The sequence below is a fragment of the Tupaia chinensis genome, unplaced genomic scaffold (genome assembly GCF_000334495.1).
Source record: "Tupaia chinensis unplaced genomic scaffold, TupChi_1.0 Scaffold000578_2, whole genome shotgun sequence".
Classification (NCBI taxonomy): Eukaryota; Metazoa; Chordata; class Mammalia; order Scandentia; family Tupaiidae; genus Tupaia; species Tupaia belangeri.
Window position 1 is genome coordinate 4451171 of NW_006160094.1, and position 21951 is coordinate 4473121.

General features: G+C 41.5%; 1 protein-coding gene across 3 annotated transcripts in view; it reads right to left on the reverse strand.

Annotated features, from left to right (window-relative positions):
- CUL2 (cullin 2) overlaps positions 1-21951 on the reverse strand; it is a 124465-nt gene that overhangs the window by 19496 nt on the left and 83018 nt on the right. For all 3 annotated transcript variants that reach the window (XM_006158316.3, XM_006158315.3, XM_027775628.1), the window contains 8 exons: positions 20918-21042; positions 17665-17772; positions 15270-15329; positions 14067-14195; positions 13272-13358; positions 11589-11741; positions 11233-11310; positions 699-765 (listed from right to left, as the gene is read on the reverse strand). In XM_006158316.3, coding sequence (XP_006158378.1) covers positions 699-765; positions 11233-11310; positions 11589-11741; positions 13272-13358; positions 14067-14195; positions 15270-15329; positions 17665-17772; positions 20918-21042 — 807 coding nt within the window. The remainder of the gene's footprint in view (positions 1-698; positions 766-11232; positions 11311-11588; positions 11742-13271; positions 13359-14066; positions 14196-15269; positions 15330-17664; positions 17773-20917; positions 21043-21951) is intronic.

Sequence of the window (21951 nt, forward strand, 5' to 3'; positions counted from 1 at the left end):
GACAGCAGGGAGAGGGTCCGAGAGACAGCAGGGAGAGGGTCCGAGGGACAGCAGGCAGAGGGTCGGAGGGACAGCAGGCAGAGGGTCAGAGAGACAGTAGGCAGAGGGTCGGAGAGACAGCAGGCAGCGGGTCGGAGAGATAGCAGGCAACAGGTCAGAGAGACAGCAGGCAGAGAGTCAGAGAGACAGCAGGCAGAAGGACAGAGAGACAGCAGGCAGAAGGACAGAGAGACAGCAGGCAGAAGGACAGAGGGACAGCAGGCAACCCCCGTGGGGGACAATCACTTGCAGACTCGCTCTCTGGTTTCTCCTGTCAAGATCTGGGCACATGTCCACATGTCCAGTGTGTTTCTCAAGCTGCCCGGTCCAAGACTCAAACCGTGCAGTCAGCCATTTGGAATCCAGCTGCCATGACCACCACGTCACCAGCTGGTCTATCTAAATATTTCCTAATGTCTATAGATCATTATAATCTTCAGAAGAGTTCTTAAAAAGCAGCACTGTGGCAAGCTGCACAGTTACGTAACTATTAGAAAGGTCCGTACTCGCACTCCAGTATTAGCTGCTTTAATAGTGACCAAAAAGGCACACAAAGAGAATGGAGTTAAAAACTACACTTGGGCTACAGGAAATCTTCTAAATTAACATAATTGTGTCAAATAGATTAAAAAAATTAGATATAATCAAATGCATCTTACCCGTACAGAGATAATGTAACCATGTAAGTTTCCTTCCACTGAAATGCTGGCTATAAAATAATTCAAACTGTAAATGAAACAAAAACAAAAAACAATCAAATTAATTTTAGCTACTATAATGCATCTAGTTATCGTCATACTAAAAAAAATCAGTTATTGTTAGAAAAGACATTACAGTCTATTTGCATACCTTCTTGTTTTACAGATAAGCAAACACATCTCTGCAGACCCTTACCAAGATCACATAGATACTGTCCCAGTTCTATCACCCTCCCGGGGGGATGGCCACGCAACAATCCCTTCTCCTCCATTCTCCTCTCAGGATCTTGGGCACGCACGCACACGTGCCCAGCGTGAGTTTTAAGCCACCGGGTCCAGGATGAGAACTGCGGTCGACTATATGGGAGTCCAACGACATAGCCATTACGTTAACTGCTGGTCCCCCAGAACTATACACATTTTAACATAACGTGCCATTAGTAACATACCTAAAGCTTTTATTTGTATATCAAACTTTACACCATATGAAATTCAATCACCACTGTATAGCTCACAACTTATCAATAAATCAGTGAACTTGAGGACAAAAGCAAACTAAAACATTTTGAAAATGAGACACTCAAATATAAAAAATGTTTATAAATAATGTAAGTGTAAAACTAGCTTTAAGATACATATATATAATTCAACATGTCTTTCTTCCTTTTTTTAAAAAAAAGAGAGATGTTTGCTATAGGGCATGTGTGCTTGCCAGAGAGAGAAAGCAAGAAATCACCCCCTAGGAAGGATGGCCACGCCACAATCCCTTCTTATCCATTCTCCTCTCGGGATCTTGGCATGCATGAACATGCACACTGCGTAAGTTTAAGTTGCCAGGTCTGGGACTTGAACCATGGTCAACTACGTGAGTCCAGAGACGTAACCATTATCTGCTGGTCCTGCCAATGTGTCTTACCTCTTTACACTTCCAGAAGTTATTACTAAGCAGTAACATGTTATTGATAATGTTATCAATATGCTGAAGAAATTACTCCTTTATCCTTGAATTTAAAATCTCATTACAGAGACTCATATCTATGTCTAGTCAATGTAGTCAAAATCAAAAAGGTTCAGCTCCGAAGGGAACCATACAAAGTTCACCTGGTGGACCAGAAGATGGCGTAATAGTCACGTTGCTAGACTCTCACATAGCCAACCACGGTTTGAGTCCCAGATCCGGTGGCTTAAAACTCACACTAAGGGGAACCAGCAGTTAGCGTAATGGCTCTGTCGCCGGACTCCCACATAGTCGACCCCAGTTCACGTCCTGGACCCGGTGGCTTAAAACTCACGCTGGGCGCGTGTGTGTGTGCGTGCCCAAGATCCTGAGAGGAGAATGGAGGAGAAGGGATTGCGGCGTGACCATCCCCCCTGGGGGGTGATTTCTCGCTTTCTGTCTCTAATGTCTCTCTGTCTGTCTGGCGAGCGCATGTGCCCTATAGTGAATATCTCTCCAAAAAAAAAAACACCTCACGTTAAGGATGTGTACATGCATGCCCAAAGTCCCTAGAGGAGAAGGGAAAAGAAGGGATTGTAGCATGATCATCCCCCTGGGGGGTGATTTCTCACTTTGTGTCTCTCTGGTGAGCACACACATCCTATAGTTAAAATCTCTCTCCAAAAAAAAAAAAGTTTGCCTGGTACTATGAAGGCCAAAGTTATGTAAACTTTGCTTGGTGTATTATTAAATCATTATGTTATCAAAGTTGATTAGTAAGACAAGTATGTTGACTGAGCTCATTTTAAAGCAAATATCAAGGACAGCATGTTTCCAGTGCCCTCTGAAGGCATAAATTAGTCTCAAAAGACCTTAAAAAGGGACACAGTTTTCAATCCTATGAAATGAAATTGAATGCTTGGATCTCCTGTGAAAATAATAAAGGACAAACTCCCTCTACTGGCAGGCAGATCATCCAACCGGAGAGAACAATATTTCTGAATATCAAACTTAAAAAGTTCTCAGAAAACAGAAGCTCATGGAAAATGAGTATCATATTTCAAAAACTTTCTGCAGCAAAATAAATTCACACTTAATTCTATTTTCTGCCTTTTCCTTGAAATTCACTTTCTATTTGTAAACAAGGAAACTAAAACCTGATGGCCATATATTAATAATTCAATTTAAGAAATTAAAAAAAAACTTGATTGGAGAATAATTATTTCATGGAGGATGAAAGAAAAATATACAGTTAAAAGGAAGCTATTTCTGCCAGCCCCCACTCTCTAAGGGTCTTAGAAGAAATATATTTTTAAGTGTATTCATTTATTTCTTTTAAGAAAGGAGGAGGGGTTACCCCAAACAGGTCACTCTGCTAGGCTCCACCCACAGCATCAGGCAGCACAGGTCACACACCTATCCTGCTCAGGGAGACCCTTGGATCTCTCCCCTGGGCCTGGCTGCACCACTACTGGGTTCCAAGAAGAAATCAGATTTCACACTGTCAGCAAGAAAGGGCCAGCTTTCTCTCACACGTGGTCACAAATATATCAGAATCCTTGACCAGGATACCCCGTCCTTGGCCCATAGTGTGCACTTACCTTTCTGCACAACACACAGTTATTAACTGGGGCCTTCTCTGACCACCCAATGGATGCTCGCACAAACGCTTTTCTTTATTCATGTAGTTTCTAAGACAGTCTGGGATACACTCCCTTTTCAAAGTACATGGGAAAAGTCCTCCCTTAGGGCCAGCAGGTTGCATAGTGGTCAAGGCACTGGATCCCTGCGATTTGAGTCCCGGACCCAGCAGCCTGACGCACACATTGGTCGTGTGTGTGTGTGTGTGTGTGTGTGTGTGTGTGTGTGTGTGTGTGTGTGCCCAAAATTCTGGGAGGAGAAAGGAGAAAAGAATGCAGTGTGACTTGGGACCAGCAGTTAGCGTAATGGCCATTTCGCTGGACTTCCACGTAGTTGACCGCGGATCGCGTCCTGGACCCGGTGGCTTAAAACTCACGCCAGGCGCGTGTGGGTGGGTGCCCAAGGTCCCGAGAGGAGAATGGAGGAGAAGGGATTGCGGCATGGCCATCCCCCCTGGGGGGGCGATTTCTTGCTTTCTGTCTATCTGTCTCTCTCTATCTGGCAAGCGCATGTGCCCTATGGCAAAAACCTCTCAAAAAAAAAAAGAGAATATGCAGTGTGACTCTTCTGCCAGGATGATTTCTCACCTCCCTTTCTCTCAGTCTCTCTCCAGCAAGTGCACGCACCTTTGGCAAAATAAATAAATAAATAAATTAATTAAATAAAAGTCCTCTCAGTTAGACTCCTATTCCAAAAATCCCTTATTCTGGTACCCTGAGACCAACCTGGCTAGGTATGCCACCCTAGCAGCACCACTCCTAGCACCACTACACGTGGGCCTACTTCCACTCTTAGCTACCGCTCACTCAGTACTGTCACACGTACCAGGCCGAGTGCTTCACGGGGCTCCTCTCCGCACTCTCAACCCAGCACCCTGACGTAGCACGATGACCAGCTAACAGAAGGCTAGAGAGTTATTTGCCCAAATTCAGAGAGTAGTAAATGACATAAGACATTGGAAACCAAAAGTTACAATTCCAGAGTCTGCAGTATTTTGTTTATAATCCTATTTTAAAAGAAACGAGGGACCAGCAGATGGTGTAATGGCTATGTTGCTGGACTCCCATGTAGTTGATCACAGTTCAAGTCCTGGACCTGGTGGCTTAACCTCACACCAGGCATTGTGTGCGTGCATGCCCAAGATCCTAAGAGGAGAATGGAGGAGAAGGGATTGTGGCATGGTCATTCCCCCCTGGGGCATGATTTCTCACTTTCTGTCTCTCTGTCTCTCTCTGTCTTTCTGGTGAGCAAATGTGCCTTATAGCAGAAACCCCCCCAAAAAAAAAAAAAGAAACAAAGTAGAAACTTAACTCGGAGACACAAATATCTACTGTCAGCACCCCTCTTTTATTTTTAAAGAGAGATATTTTGCTATAAAGCATATGTGCTCACTGGAGAGACAGAAAGACAAAAAGCCAGAAATCATCCCCAGGGGGATGGCCATGCCACTATCCCTTCTCCTCCATTCTCCTTTTGGAATTTTGAACACATACGCACACATGCCTGGCATGAATTTTTAGATCACCAGGTCCAGGACTCAAACTGCAGGGAACTATACGGGAGTCTAGTGATGTAACCATTACGCCACCTGCTGGTGTCTCCACTGCTACTATCTCTAGGAGTATAATAAAAAAATTTTTCTTTTTTTACTTTCCATGCCATTTATTTATCTTTCACATTTTACTGATGCACTACAGACCTTAATTAATCTAACTACTTTCCATGGCAAGCACAGCTGATACATACATATCCATGGATACATGTCCAACTTCAGGCATGAACCTCAGTGAGTAGAATGAACATACTATAAAGTACACCTAGCTGGGGCTATGTCACTTACTGCGGTCACTAAATATATATTTTTTGAATGCATTTTTAATTTCAAGAAAAACAGTTTTAGTTTTAATAGATCAAAATCAAAAAAATCTTAAGAGAAATTTGCTTCAGACTTAAAGCCAGGAGAAAGGTTAGGATTCAGTTCAAACAGTAGATAGAAGAACCTGTCAACAGTTCAAGAGAAGAGAAAGTCCTTAACTATGGAAAACAAAGCATAGAAGAAAATCACTAATGTTTTAGTAAAAAGTCATAAAATTCTATTTCACCACTGGTAATAATCTAAATCTCATGGAGTTAATCTCTCTTCTATTGAATTTGCAGTGTTACTGTGGTCTGACCTTCCCATATAAACTCTAGAAGTTAACATTCAACGCTGGACTTGCCCCTACCATTAGGATGGCCTTCTTCTTGGTTGTTTTTTGTACTGTTACTTCTTTGTGTCCAACTTTAGTTTTGTTGGTATAGCACTCACTTTTTTTTTTTTAAGAGAGATTTTTACCATAGGGCACATGCGCTCGCCAGAGAGACAGAAATCAAGAAATCGCCCCCCAGAGGGGATGGCCACACCACAATCCCTTCACTTCCATCTTCCTCTCGGAATCTTGGGTGCACACGTGTCCAGCATGAGTTTTAAGCAACCAGGTCTGGGACCCAAACTGCAGTTGATTACATGGGAGTCCAGAGACAAAACCATTACGCCATCTGCTGGTCTCAACATTTTTGTTTGGAATGCCATAAATGTGCACGTAACTTGATGGTTCAAAATCTAAAGTCACTGCCCAAATGTGAGATTGCTAAAGGACTGATGAAGTTTTCTCCGGGAAAAAACTGCCAGCCAACTTCCATCCCATCAAGAAATCAGAAGCCTCTTTTGAGTGAGTTAGAGAATCAAAGAGGTGAGTTTCATGAGAAATGAAAACATGTTTACTAAAAAATTGGTTTACAAACATTCACAGCAGCACTATTAAAACACTAGGAAGGTGGAAACAACCTGAATGTCGTAATAATGAGTGGTTAAATCAAATGCGGTATTACGACACCATGGGATATTATTTGGCAATACAAAGAAATGAACTGATACACACTGTAATACGGACTTTGATAACATCAAGGTAAGTGGCTCGAGTTAGTTACAAAGGACTGCATCTGACAGGAATCCATTTACACGGGATGTCCAGGAGGGGGAAATCTACAGAGACGGAAAGGAGATGCCTATGGCTGGCCCAGTAGCACACCAGTCAAGCCCTGTGCAGAGAAACTTAGATCCCACATGGCCAACTGTGGTTCAAATCTCAGTCCCAGCAGCTTCAAAAACACATCAGACAGGCGTACATGTGGGCCCCAATCCTAATGCAATAGAAAAATGAAGGGAAAAGTCTCACAGTGAGACCACAACCCACTGGGGGTTACTTACCCTCTCCTTTTCTCTGGTGAGAGGAACATGCCTTCCGACAACAACTTAAAAAGTCACTGAAACTGTTACTTTAAATAAGTGAGCTGTATTCTATATGGATTGTATCTCAATAAAGTTACTTTTAAAATAATATATCCCAGTCTCTTCAAAAGCTTTCTGCTAAGGTTTCTAGGGTTTCTTTTCTTTTTTAGTTTGCTCGAGAGCACATACACTCACGAGAGAGACAGGAGAGGGAGAAAGCATTCCTCATGGGACTCTCCATTTCTCCTTCCTGCCACAATTTTAGGCACACACGCGCATGCCCTCGGTGTGTTTTCAAGCCACCAGGTCAAGGAATCAAATCGCTCAGTTGGCCATGTGGGATCCAGTTCCCTTAACCGCCAGGCCGTGGGTTGGTTCAGGATTCTAGGGTATATACTCAGCCACAATATAAAGCAATTCCACTTACATTTTCTAGCATCAGTTTATTTTTTTCCATATGTGTTTGCCTATATTATAACATGAAAAATGAAAATATTACAAGGAAATAAGGTATAAAAATGGCTCAGAGTAGAGCAGCAGGTGGTGTGGTGTTTAAGGTACTGGACTCCCACATGGCCAACTGTGGTTTGAGTCCCGGGCCTGGTAGCTAGCTTTCTTTCTCGTGCACATGCCCTGTAGCAAATTTAATAATAATAATAATAATAATGAGAAATAAAACTAAGCAATTCTTTAAAAAAAAAAAAAAAAGACTCAGGAGTTGGGCTGGCCCTGTGGCCTGGTGGCTAAGGGAACCGAGTCCCCTGTATATGACGGTGTCTGAGCCTTGGCCCCAGCAGCTTGAAAAACACACTGAATGCACATGCAAGTGTGCCCCACATCTAACAGATAAAGGAACGGAGAAGGGCTGCGACGTGGCCGTACCTCAGGGGGGCCTCTTCCTTCTTCCTCCGTCTCACTCTAGCAGGCATGAGCAGTTTTGGAGATTAAAGAGAGAGAGAGAGTGGCACAGAAGAAAACGAGACGCCATGAGGCAGTCCCCCATGCGGAGGTTCCTGGTCAAGTACAGACACCTCCCTAAGTACCCAGCGAAGTGCTGGCCCATCTCCAGGACTGACTCAAGCTGGCGTGGAGTGGAACGTTAGGACCCTATTTTCCTCCTCTCTTTCTGACTTTGTTTCTCTTACTTGTGGAAGAAAGAAATAAACTTAAAACAAACAAACAAACAAACAAACAACAAAAAAAAACCCTGTCTCTTGAAACAAACAAACAAACAACAACAAAAAAACCTGTCTCTTAGGCCAGTAAATGGCCTGGTAGTTAAGGCACTGGACTCACCAGCTGTAAGTGCGTGCACGCTCTAAATCCCAGGAGAATAAAGGAGAAGAGATTTCTGCATGTTCCACCGCTCTGGGGGATGATTGCTCACTTTCCCTCTCTCTGTCTCTGGCAAGCACACATATCCTAACTAACTAAAAAACTAACTAACTAACTAAAAGCTGGCTCCAAATTCAAATGAAAAAGTAAAACATGACTTTTTTGCAGTGCTGGGTTCTAAACTTTCCTCTATTATCAAAATTTCTGTGATTTAGAAAAAAATGAAGATTTTCTATTGATAATTCAGCCTCTAGCCCACAAACTCGAGTGGAGAAAGAAGGGGCAGGCCTTCAGAAGAAGACTCCTCCATGGCTCCTGAGAACTAGTGATACTGTGTGGTGTGCACTATGTTGCACAGTTTTTTATTTTTTGCTTTTTTTAAAAAAAATCATTTTTTTCCTCTTTTTCTGTTTCTTTGTTTTTTGCTTTTCTTTTTTTTCCTTTTCTCTCTCTCTCTGTTTCCTTTTCTTCTTTTATCTCATCACTCTGCTTCTCAATCTCCATTCTTTGTGTTTCTAGATAGATCTAAGGGAAGCACAGCCAAACATCTAGCAAGTACAAATACTATTAGGGTTAACATATTCCTCAATACCCACTGAATCTGCTGCACAAAGGGATAAAAAAGGAATGGCAAAGAGATTCTAGATCTTTTTCTTCTGCACATTCCTGAATGCTCAGATTAAATTTCAAGAATTAGGAAGAAACACACCATCCATCAGGTGACTAGAAATCACTGTAGGGCCACAAGAAATATGGGAAAGCAAGAAAATACCTCTCCTCCAAGGGAAAAGAATAACTCATCTTCATCTACAGACAGTTCAATGGAAATCATGAAAATGTCTGATAAAGAATTTAGAACATTCATAACGATGAAGCTAACAGAGATGGAAGAGAACAGAGACAATGAACTGCAGAAGAGGCAGGAGAAAGGAGCTGACGAGTTCCAGAAGGTGAGGAAATTCTTGTAAGATCTAAAAGAGAAATTACACACTTTAAAAAGAATCAAATGAACCTGTTAGAGATGAAGGCTATAATACAGGAAGTCAAAATCTCCCTTGAAAGTATTAAAAGCAGAATAGATCGTACAGGAAATAGAATCTAAGACACAGAAAATTGTTGGCCTAGAAAAATCTACCACAAAGACTGAGAAAATTGTCTCCAAAAAATGAGAATATGTAAGAAATACTAGATACCATCAAACATCCAAACATCTGTATAATTGGTAGCTCAGAAGGCGAAGGGACTCATAAGGGCATTGATAATCTACTCCACAAAATCCTACAAGAAAACTTTCCAAAACTAGATCCAGTCCCAAGAAATACAAAAAAACCCAAATAGAATCAACTCAAGGAGATCTTCTCCAACACACATTATAGCCAGATTGACCAAAACCACAATGACAAGATACTAAGATTGGCAAGAGAGAAATGGTTAAGTTACCTACCCATCAGGCTAACAGCAGACCTCTCATCGGAAACAATGCGAGCAAGGAAAGAATGGGAAAATATATTCAAAGTGTTAAGGGAAAAGCAATTATAATCAAAGATACTATGCCTGGCAAGATTATCCTTCATATGTGAAGAAAAGACAACAACATTCTCAGATAAACAAAACCTAAGGGAATTTACCAACACCAGACCGGATCTCTAAGAAATTCTCAAGGGAATGCTACACTAGGAAAATTAAATACAGACACACAGAAATAAGAGTTCAAAAACTAAGAAAATGACCAACTTAATTGTGAGATCGTGGGGACAAGCCTGGAGCTGAATATTATATCCCAGAATTTAATCGGGAAGATTAAATTAAGATTAAACCACAACAGAAGATAGAAGATAGACTAAGTATATGGGACTGAATTGGTGAAACAGCATTTTATGACTTTTGACTAAAACATTGTTGATTTTCTTCTAGGCTTTGTTTTCTGGTTTTAAGGATTTTTGTCCTGTCTTGAGCTATCGATAGGTTCATGTACCTACTATTTGAACAGAATCCTAACCTGTTTTCTGGCTTTAAGTTTTAAGCAAAATTCCTTAGCATTTCTTTGATTTATTAAAGTTAAAACTGCTTTTCTTGAAATTACCAGCTGAACCTCCAACTGAAAGTAGTATGATTATATAAGAAATCGTGTGATCAATAAAATGTGTGTGGGGGGAACAAATAGCAAAATTTTTGTGATTTAAAACTGCTTAGCATAGTTATTAGGAACAAGAGATGAGTTTTGATAGGTAACTGTACGATATTCTTGGTACCTTCGTTTTAATATGAGTAACTGCAATAACTTACATTCTTCTTAAAGGGCAGACTGAGAGACCAGCTGATGGTATAATGGTTACATTGCTGGACTTCCATGTAGACGGGAACCAGCAGTTAGCGTAATGGCTACGTCGCTGGATTCCCACGTAGTCGACCGCGGTTTGCGTACTGGACCCGGTGGCTTAAAACTCACGCCGGGCGCGTGTGCGTGCGTGCCCAAGATCCCGAGAGGAGAATGGAGGAGAAGGGACTGCGGCGTGACCATCCCCCCGGGGGGCGATTTCTCGCTTTCTGTCTCTATGTCTCTGTCTGTCTGGTGAGCGCACGCACCCTATAGCAAAAATCTCTCCAAAAAAAAAAAACTTACACTAGGCGCATGTGTACGCATGTCAAAATCCTGAGATGAGAAAGGAGGAGATGGGACTGCGGTGTGACTATCCCCTCTCTGGGAAGTGATTTCTCGCTTTTTGTCTCTCTGGCAAGTGCACGTACTCTATAGCAATACTCTTCTCTTAAAAAAAAAATAAATAAAGTCAAATTGACTATATTGCTGAATATATTTTTATATCACATGAGTCCTTAACATTTTTTTTTTGGAGAGGTTTTTGATATAGGGCGCGTGCGCTCGCCAGACAGACAGAGAAACAGAAAGTGAGAAATCACCCCCCCAGGGGGGATGGCCACGCCGCAATCCCTTCTCCTCCATTCTCCTCTCGGGATCCTGGGCACGCACACAACACGCCCGGTGTGAGTTTAAGCCACCGGGTCCAGGACGCGAACCGCGGTCGACTACATGGGAGTTCAGTAACATAGCCATTACGCTAACTGCCGGTCCCACTCCTTAACGTTTTGAAAAAATATTTTCACAATATATTTGACAATTATTAAAATGTTTTAAGTCTTCTAATATAAGGGGTATTCATAAGTTCATGGAAATGCAAATTATAAAAAACTATGCATGGATTTCAGAATTAATTTGTGTCAATATAAACTCATACTTTAATTCCATTTTTCCATAAATTTTAAGTCTCCTCAGAGAGTCCCTCCAAACTTACCATCTGTACACTTTTTTCTAATTCCTGGGGAATTGCAAACGTAGATGAAGGAGCCTGAGTAAGAGGCCATGCACCAGCCTAGAAAGAGAAAAGTTAAAACAGATCAATATCTAACTTGAAAGTAAGCATTTATAAAATAATTTAAGGGACTAAGACCATATTTTTCTCTTTCTCAAAATGTTAATAAAACCCATGACTACTGCTCTTATGGCACGTTTTACTCCAACTCAACATAGCATATAAACTGGAAGCCGTAACCCACAGACGCGACAATGTGACTGGGCATCCATTCCTAGTCCTGCGGGGCAGATGAGGCAGTGGTGAGTAAATGCCCACAGTAAAGCACATGTTCATACCTGCAGAACATATATTTGAAAGCTAATTCCCAAATCTATTACTGTGTCTTGGTTTTTGATAAAATTGTTAAACTTATTGTTGAGATCGGCACTGACACTCATATCTGTATACATCCGATGCAGCTTGCTGGTAAACTCGTAACCACAGGCTTGCTGTAGGAAAAAAAAGGAATAAAAAAATTTATGAATTAAAAAGAAAAATAAGAAACCACACTAATTAACAAACAGACCATGTTGCTTGCTACTTCTAGGTCTTTGGTCGAAGGTCCTCACATGTATGCTTACAACCAAGGCCTACATTATTCATAACCCAAAGCAACTACTCAAAGCTTTCCAAAAACCTATGTCTTTTTAAAAGCAGAATAAATAAGTGAATGAAAACACATATTTATTAAACAATAAATTTCTCTTAAAAAAATTATTTTATGGGAGGATGGTGGTGTGGCAGTAAAACACGACACTCTGCAAGGCTGACCCTCATGGGAAGGTTCTCGGTTCCTATTCAGAGATTTCCCTGAACAGTCAAGGCACGTGTGTGTCCATTAGCCAGCACTGGCTGAAGCAGAGGGTGTTGATAGTGTGAGGACCCTGTTATGGGTGCTGCCTCCCTCACTCTTGGAAGAAATAAATAAATAAACTTGAATTTTTTTTTTAAATCTCTATATCTTATCTCAACACTGCATAATTATTCATTATTATATGTAAGGCACCTTATAGGGTTTATAGATAGTATTAAATGTACATGAAAATTACTGTAAACACTCTAGCCAGTAGTTCAATTTTTAAAAAAGGAGGGTATTTACTCATATTTTTAATACCATCTACTGAGATTTGAAGAAATGCATACTTGGGGCCAGCAGGTGGCATGTGGTTGAGGCACTGGACTCCCACATAGTCAACCACGGTTCAAGTCCCAGACCTGGTGGCTTACTTTCTCACTTTCCCTCTCCCTCTCTCTCGCTTTGTCCCTCTCTAGTCAAATCAAAATAAATAAATAAATAAGAATAAAATAATTCTTAAAAAATAAAAAGTCATGACACATTTAAAAAAAGAAAGAAAGAAAGAAAGAAATGTATACTTGAAATCATTCAAAACTCCATCACAACCAGGTTGGAATACCTGACTCTAATTTCAGGATATCAGAAGCTTCGTGTTCAGTTAACGTTACTTCCATGATTTTCAGGCCACCAGGAATTTGAACCCAGTAAGCCAGGTGGGGTCTGGCTCCCCAACCATTGTGCTTACAGGACTGACCCAAGTAATATTACGTTAAAACTAAAAAAATAAGTTTTCTTTTGGTAGGTTTAAAAAGGAGTACTCATTATATTCAATGTCTTCTGTGCAGAAAAGTTCTCAACTCTTCAATAACTCAGGGTAAACATAAATAATGTATCAGTGTGTAAGTTAAAATGATGTAAAAATGAAATGAAATTCAATTGCACCTAAAACTTGTACTTAAAAGAAATATTTAGGGATGTCCATTTATAAGTAATACTAGAACCTTTAACACTGATAATCTACGGCTCTTTCTGTATCAATATACATGGATCTTGTCCTTCCAATACAGCATCTACATATCCCACGGGAGGGGCACGCCCTTTTACCCAGTTTCTGGATTTTAAAGCAGAGCTGCAGTGAACATGTCTGTGTGCTGGTAGAGTCATTACTGGAGGTTTCGATTACCTTTAATTTATTGATCATGGCTTCTTCAGAATCCATAGACATAGATAACCCATGAATTAAACGTTTTGCCAGCATTCTTGCGTAGAACTACATTAAAAATATTTTAAAAGATTAGTTCCTTCCTTATGGTTTAAAGCGCAAAATAAATTGAAGCTGACTAAAACACAAACAAAGCTCCTATTCGCAACTTGCCTTTTGGAAAACATCCTTATCATCGATGTACTTGAAAACAGTAATGAAGCTCGTGAGTTTGTCTTCCACTTCATTCTCAGTCATCCCTTTTGCTGACTTCTTTAGTAAGTTGTCACAGTACTTGGCAAGCTCAAATAGAAATTGATCATAAATCTTAGAAGGGGCCCTTGTGCACATAGGTTGCAAAGGAGGCAAAGTGGCATAATGCAAAGGAAGATCAATGGACAGGGTCAAGCCATCCTAGCTCAGGTTCTAAAAGTCATGAGCATAAACTAACAACTTAGAAAATACATCATAAGATAGACACATTTTTTAAAACTAGGAACAGGTAAAAATCTAACAAGGCATTGACACAGGTAATGTAAGTTTATTTCATTTTGGGGAGGGGGGTTACACTGCATATGTGCTCCCCAGAGAGAGAGGAGAAGGCACGCCCCCACTCCCATGTAGCATGGTCATGTCGCAATCCCTTCTCCTCTGGCTCTCCTTTGTGGGATTCTGGGCATGTGCACACACACACTCAGAGTGTTTCTCAAGTCTCCAGGTCCAGCCTATAAATTGAAGCTGACTAAAACACAAACAAAGCTCCTATTCGCAACTTGCCTTTTGGAAAACATCCTTATCATCGATGTACTTGAAAACAGTAATGAAGCTCGTGAGTTTGTCTTCCACTTCATTCTCAGTCATCCCTTTTGCTGACTTCTTTAGTAAGTTGTCACAGTACTTGGCAAGCTCAAATAGAAATTGATCATAAATCTTAGAAGGGGCCCTTGTGCACATAGGTTGCAAAGGAGGCAAAGTGGCATAATGCAAAGGAAGATCAATGGACAGGGTCAAGCCATCCTAGCTCAGGTTCTAAAAGTCATGAGCATAAACTAACAACTTAGAAAATACATCATAAGATAGACACATTTTTTAAAACTAGGAACAGGTAAAAATCTAACAAGGCATTGACACAGGTAATGTAAGTTTATTTCATTTTGGGGAGGGGGGTTACACTGCATATGTGCTCCCCAGAGAGAGAGGAGAAGGCACGCCCCCACTCCCATGTAGCATGATAAAAACAAAAACCCCCCCCCTCTGGCTCTCCTTTGTGGGATTCTGGGCATGTGCACACACACACTCAGAGTGTTTCTCAAGTCTCCAGGTCCAGCCTTGTGGGATCTGGCTACCCTAACCACCAGGCTATGCAGCCAGCCCAGTAACACCAATTTCTAAAAGAACACGTAGGCGAATTTTCTATGGTACAACACTTTTTGACATTGAACAAGTCCTTTGGCAATCTTACAAGTCTCCTTCAAAAGTTATCAAAAATTTACCATCCCATTTCCTTTAGATTTTAGATACAACAAAATCTCTAAGAAAAGGAAAGGAAACTACTTCAAAGCAGATACACTACACTTTAAAACTCAACTTTTCAGGGGTCAGTAGGTGGTGTGGTGGTTAGGGGCGCTGGACTCCAACATGGCTGACCACATTTTGAGTCCCGGACCTGGTGGCTTGTTTCTCACTTTCCATCTTTCTCTCTCTCTGTCTCTCTGTCCCTCTCTGGTCAAATTAAAATGACTAAATAAAGTTAAATAAAATAATTATTTAAAAAAAAAAAAAACTCAACTTTGTAAATGGAAATATTTTCTCCTTCACTTATTTCTTTAGAAGAGATTCATGGTCTATTGTATATCTTAAAGAAATATCAAATCACATAAAATGCTGTTAATTTTTCATCTATTCTTCTAAAATATGCCACACACAAAAAAATTCGGCATCTCCCACAGTTCACAATTCTACAGCAACCATGAAACTTACCAGTTCAGGAGCTCTGCAGACAGACTTGGGCTCTCTGTAATTCACAACTGACGTAAGGGCCTACCGAGAAACAGGCCGGGAATTAGCTACAGCAAGAGGGCAAATCACAGCGGGCTCAACGCTGCTGTGCCCTGCACGTCCCAAATCTCCACTCCACTCCACACAGCACTTGGGGGAGGTTCCGTTAACAGTGTTTAGTAGTTTTCATTTCCATCATAGGGCAAACTCTAGAGTCCTAATTATATAATAATTACATATCCTGCTCCTATTGACATTTAAACACCAATGACACTACTTTTTAAAAACATTTTGCCAGAGGGCATGTCTCCCTGACAGAGACACACAGGGAAGGAGAGAAAGAGAGAAAGAGAAAAAGAGAGAGGGCATTGAGAAAGTATCTCTCCTTTGAGAATGATCATGCTACAGTCCCTTCTCTTTCATCTTCCCTACTTTGGAATCTGGGAAACACACACACACACACACACACACACACACACACACACACACACACACACGACTGGCCTCTTTCTGAAGCCATTAGGTCTGGGGCTTGAACGGCCATGTGGGTCCAGCTGACATTAACCACCATGCCACAGGCTGGCCCAACACTACATTTCTACCTGGAAACAAGCTGTAAGCAAATTTCCCTTAAAGAATATTAAATCTGGGACCAGTCGGTGGTTTGGTAGTTGAGGCGCTGGATATTTCCACAGGGCCAACCATGGTTCGAGTCCCAGATCTGGTGGCTTGCTTTCTTCCCTCGCTGTGTCCGTCTCTGGTCAAATTAAAATAAATGAATAAATAAATAGAATAGAATAAATAATTTGTTGTTGTTGTTGTTGTTGGAGAGGTTTTTGTTATAGGGTGCGTGCACTCGCCAGAGAGACAGAGGAAGACAGAGAGACAGAGAGACAGAAAGCAAGAAATCGCCCCCCCCAGGGGAGATGGCCACGCCACAATCCCTTCTCCATTCTCCTCAGGATCTTGGGCATGCACGCACACATGCCCGGTGTGAGTTTAAGCTGCCGGGTCCGGACCTCGAGCCGCAGTCAACTACGTGGGAGTCCAGTGATATAGCCATTACGCTAAGTGCTGGTCCCTAATAAATAATTTCTTTTAAAAAAAAGAATATTAAAACTCAAAAGTTTGCAAAATATATTTATTTTTCTTTAAAATATTATTCAATATACCCTAAATATTATACTCAAAGCAAGTATCAGCACTTTAGAATATTAAGGGCCCGGGTCTGGCAGGTGGCATGGTAGTTAAGGGCACTGGACTCCTACATGGCTGACCGTAGTTTGAATCCCGGACCTGGAGGCTTGCTTTCTTACTGCCTCCACCCCCAACGCCCACCCTTCCACCCCTCCTACCCACCCCCACACCTTCACTCTCTGCCCCTCTTTGGTCAAATTAAAAATAAATAAAGTTAAATAAAATAATTCTTTAAAAAAAATAGAAGAAAGAACAGAGCATTAAGGGCCAGCAGTGTGGTGGTTAAGGCTGCTAGAATCTACATGGCCAACTATGCAGTTCTTGTCACGGACCCAGAGGGTAGAGAAACACGCTAGAATCTACATGGCCAACTATGCAGTTCTCGTCACGGACCCAGAGGGTAGAGAAACATTCTGGGCATGTGTGTGTGCATGAACAAAATCCTGAATGGAAAAATGAAGAAGGGACTGAGGGACGGCTGTCCTTCGTGGACGGTGCTTTCTCCTTTCTGGGCCTTTCTGTCTCTGCAGAGCACGTGCTTCTCTAGTGAGCTGGGGGAAACAGTAACTAAAATGATGCATGTTAGAAGATAAGCGCTCACCTGCAACCATTCAGGTAATAACCGAAAAGTCACGTTATTTGGGGTCAGCCAGGTGGCATGGTGGTTAAGGTGGCTGGATCCCATGAATGTGCAGTTTGAGACCTGGTCTGGCAGCTTCAGAAACACACTGGGAGCGTGTGAGTGTATGCCCCAAATCCCGAGAGAAACATGGAGGAAAAGGGATTGTGGTATGGTCATCTCTCTGAGGGGTGCTTTCTCACTTTCTCTCTCTCCTCCTCTCTGTGTCTCTCTTACAGATATATGTGCCCTATAGCAAACTAAAAAATAGTTACATTAGTTTATGACTTTCACATATAAATTAGTTACTTAAAGTTAACCTCCATGTCTACATCAGAAATCTCACACTTTGAAGCCTAATCCTGAAATTGCCTTAAAAAAGGCAATTTTATGTCGTGTATAGTATTCTCAACTCACCTGGTGTGTGGCATATATCATGTTGGGTAAAATCTCTTTATAATCTAAATGATGTGTAGTGACTGAATAAATAAATAATAATAATTCATAATCATTAAAATAAAGAAAATCTCATACATGTATGTACGAATATCTTAAAATTACCTTATCCAGTGCACTCATAAAGTGCTGGTCACCATTCAAAACAGTGTTGATAAGCTGAACAAATTTACCGTGTACTTCCAAAACTGACTCCACAAATAGTGTTGGCATCTAAAAATATAAAATACAAGAAAAATCCACATTTTAAGAATTTCAAGGACAAAATCTGTTGTATTACAGACCTTACAAATGTTTCCTCCAAGCAAATGTTTTACACACACACCTTTCTCTCTCTCTCCACCTGCCCCCCCTCCACAGAAAACGTTTCTAGCTAAGATGGTCTTAAAAAATCTAAAACTCGGATGCTGAAATTAGCTTCACAAAAGTGTACTTCTCTCTTCTGTTGAAATATGGAGTTTGTTTCGCCAGAAGGCACACACACACACACACACACGAGAGAGAGAGAAAAAGGAAGAGAAAGAATGAACCCACTAAGAGTTCCTGGTTATGCTGCAATTTTTTTTCCTCCAATTCTCTATCCCATCAGTGTACTGGCACACATGCAAGGGGCTGGTATGTTTTCAAGCCACTGGGACCAAGACTGAAACTGTGGTAGGCCGTGAGGAATCCAGCTCCCTCTGCCAGCACTGAGCCACTGCACTGCATGGCCAGCCAGAATAATGTATTTTAGGAGTACCAAGAACAACCTCTGACCCGCCCAGCCTGTCACTTACACAGAGGGTTATATAAACAAGGCTGCCTGCCTGAAAAGTCACTGGAAGCTGAAAGAATAAGTATTAGGTTTTACATAGAAAAATGGGTCGTGACTTTTCCAACCCAATGTAATTGTTAAGTCCAGTATCTTCGAGAATAGAGGCCCCTGGGAATGGGCAGTATAAGCTCCCACATCTCAGAGGGAAGAAATACCTAGCTGGGACTACAGATGTGTGCCTCCATGCCCAGCTCTTTTCTAAACGAAGTCTGGCTCTGTGTCCCAGGCCAGCCTTGAGCTCTCGCCATTCTCCGGCCTCAGCATCCCAAGTGGAGGAGCTGGGAGTACAGGTGCATGCCACTTCGCCAGTCTTTAAGGTCGGACAGAGAACTGAACCCAGGACTCTCCCATGTGGTCCCAGCCTGTAAAGCACAGCATCTCAACAGTACATGCCACCCCTCGAAACAGAGCTAACTATGATGGTTAGTACCTAACACTTCGCTAAGTCATCTGAATTTACCTGAGTCTACCACGAACACATTCTCTCGCATTGCCACGTCCCGTCTGACACCAAAGTCTGTGTTTCTAAACCCAGCGTCATTCAACACCCTAAAACTGTATCAGAATGTTCACAGAAAGTGCGTATCATGAAAACACTATTAATGAGGGACCAGCAGGTGGTGTGATGGTTAGGCGCTGGATTCCCAAATGGTCAACCATGGTTTGAGTCCTGGACCTGGAGCTTGTTAGTTATGCCAGGCACATGTATGTACATGCCCCAAATCCCAAGAGGAGGATGGAAGAAAATTCCAGAGTGGCCATCCCCCTTAGGGGATCATTTCTCATTTTCCCTCTCACTGCCTCTTTCCAATAAGTGGACATGCCCTACGACAAAAGCTATCAATTAAAAAAAAAGAAATTATTAATGCGTTTTGTACACCAAAAATAAACTTGTACTTTAATTCCCCTTTCCCATAAACTTTTTGAAGTCTCCTTGTATAATCTAATAGTTCTATAAAAATGAGAAAATAATGCATTATTGGGGCAGGAGATAAAAACTAAGAATTAATATTTGTTGGAACCAGCAGATGGTGTAATGGTTACGTTACTGGACTCCCATGTAGTCAACTGCAGTTCGAGTCCCAGAACTGGTGGTTTAAAACATGCTGGGCACGTGTGCATGTGTGCATGCATGTCCAAAATCCCGAGAAGAGAACGAAGGAGAAGGAATTGCGGCATGGCCATTCCCCCTGGGGGCTGAGTTCTTGTTTTCTGCCTCTCTGGCAAGCGCACATGCCCTATAGCAAAAATCTCTAAAAACTAACTAACTAAATAAATATTTGTCAAAAATAAATATATGGGACCAGCAGATTGTATAATGGTTAATCGCTGGACTTCCATATGGCAGACCACAGTTCAAGTCCCAGACCTGGAGGTTTGAAATCCATCCCAGGTGCGTTTGCGTGCGTGCCCACAATCCCAAGAGGGCAATGGAGGAGAAGGGACTGTGTTGTGGCCATGCACCCCTATCCCTCGGGAAGTGATTTCTTGCTTTCTGTCTCTCTCTCTCTCAAGCAAGCGTACACATTCTATAGTAAAAATCTCTCTTAAAATAAATAACTAAATCTACAACTGAGGTGATCGGCTAGGGTGATCTAATAAGTGCTCCTGAATAATGCTGTCTATACACAGATTATTGTAGATGAGAAGTACAGCTTTATTTCAGAGACAGAAGTGGGCCAGTCAGTAGTGTGACCGTTAAGGCACCTGTATCCCACATGGCCAACTATGTGGTTTAAGTCCCAGACCTAGGGGCTTGAAAAATGCCAGGGACATATCCATACATGCCCGAAATCCAGAGATGAGGATGGAAAATAAGGGAATGAAGTGTGGCCATCACCCCCAGTAGGTGATTTCTCACTTTCCTTCTCTTCCTCCCTCTCTTTCTCTCTGTCTCTCTCTTCCTCTAGCAAGTGTGTGTGCCCTAGAGCAAACTAAAAATAAAATTAAGAAGACATGGAAGTAACATTTCATGTTCTTGCTCATTAGCCATTACCAGTGGTAGCAAGGTGACCCAATAAGACTTGACTATAGGAACATACTTTAAAGGCAACTTGTAGTAAGTAGCCAATTGACTGGCCAAGTACTCTTGAAAACATGGGCTTTAGGGGTATTTCAGGTAGCAAGTATATATCTGGGGAAGATTTTTTAATTTAAATTTGCTTCCTGGGCAACCAAATTCAAAGACTCTATAAAGAAAGCAACAGCCAGGTGTCCACACCACCAAAGCTTAGCAACACTACCCTGCCCCTCCCCATCAATGGCTCTCAGAACACCACAGTGAGCGCTTTTCTGTGAGACTACACATTGTATGGCCACAAGCAACCTATCTTATTCAATAGTTTTCTAATAATCTGATCATTCCAAAATGAGTCCAACAAATTCTAGATTTAAAGTATCTGAATACAACAAAAATTGGAATATAGGCATTTCATTAGTCATCAAGGTAAGACTTTGTCGTCCATCTTTAAAACAGTGAAGTTAAATGAACTCCATGATAAATGTGATTAACAGAAACACTCTCCAGCTCCTTGCACAACTCACGTTTTCCTGAGTAAGGTTACTGGTTGCTCTAAGGCCCTCATCGTGGATATGATTTTGCAGCTCCTGAATCATATGAGGTAAACCAGTGGATACAGCACGGAGTAGGACGTACATGTTTGCCATGTCTGCAGGGAAAAAGAAATGATCACTAAGTTCCCAAGTGTATTTAATCAGGCAACATATGGTTCAAACTATGGAGGTACAGGAGAGGATGCAGATAAATGCCTCCCATGCCCACCCACCAGTCCTTCTCTACACGACAGAACAAGGCTGCAGTTGTTTAATCTTCCCAAAGAGGTTTTATACACATTCAAGCACACTCACATATTTGTCCTCCTGCCCCTTCTCATACAAATAGTGCAGCATATATATGTATTATTTGCTGTTGCAAAACACATTTTTAGTAATAGGTCTTTTTACATCAGCGCATAAAGCATCTTCACATATTTTACAACCACATAGTACTCCATTATACAGATACAATTACAGTGGATGGAAATTTAGGTTGCTCCCAATCTCTTGATAAAGTTAATAATCTTGTAAATGGGCAGGAACATCTGTAGCTTGTTTCTCAAGCTGCAGGGTCCAGGTCTCAAACCATGGGATCAGCCAAGTGGGACCTGGCTGTCCTAACCACCAGACCAAGGAGCTGGTCTGACTCTTTCATTTTAATGCAGTCCACTGGCTCAACCTCCCCTTTGTAGTTAGTGCCTTCTGTGTCCTATTTGTTAAGGCTCTGAAGCTATTCTCCGACTTCTTCTAGAAGCATTATTGTTTTACTTCATGTTTAGATTAAGAACCTATAATGAAGTGCTTTGTATATGTTGTCTAAAGTAAGGATCAAATTTCATTTTTCTAAATGGATATAAAACTGATTGAGCACTGTGTTGAAAGACCATCTTTCACCTACTGCCTGGCAGGGCCATCCTGGTCCCAAGTGTCTACAATGTATGCTCTGTTTCATTTTATCAGTCAATCTCTGCATTCTTTTTTTTTTTTTTTTTTTAAGGAGGATTTTTTCATACGGGGGCATT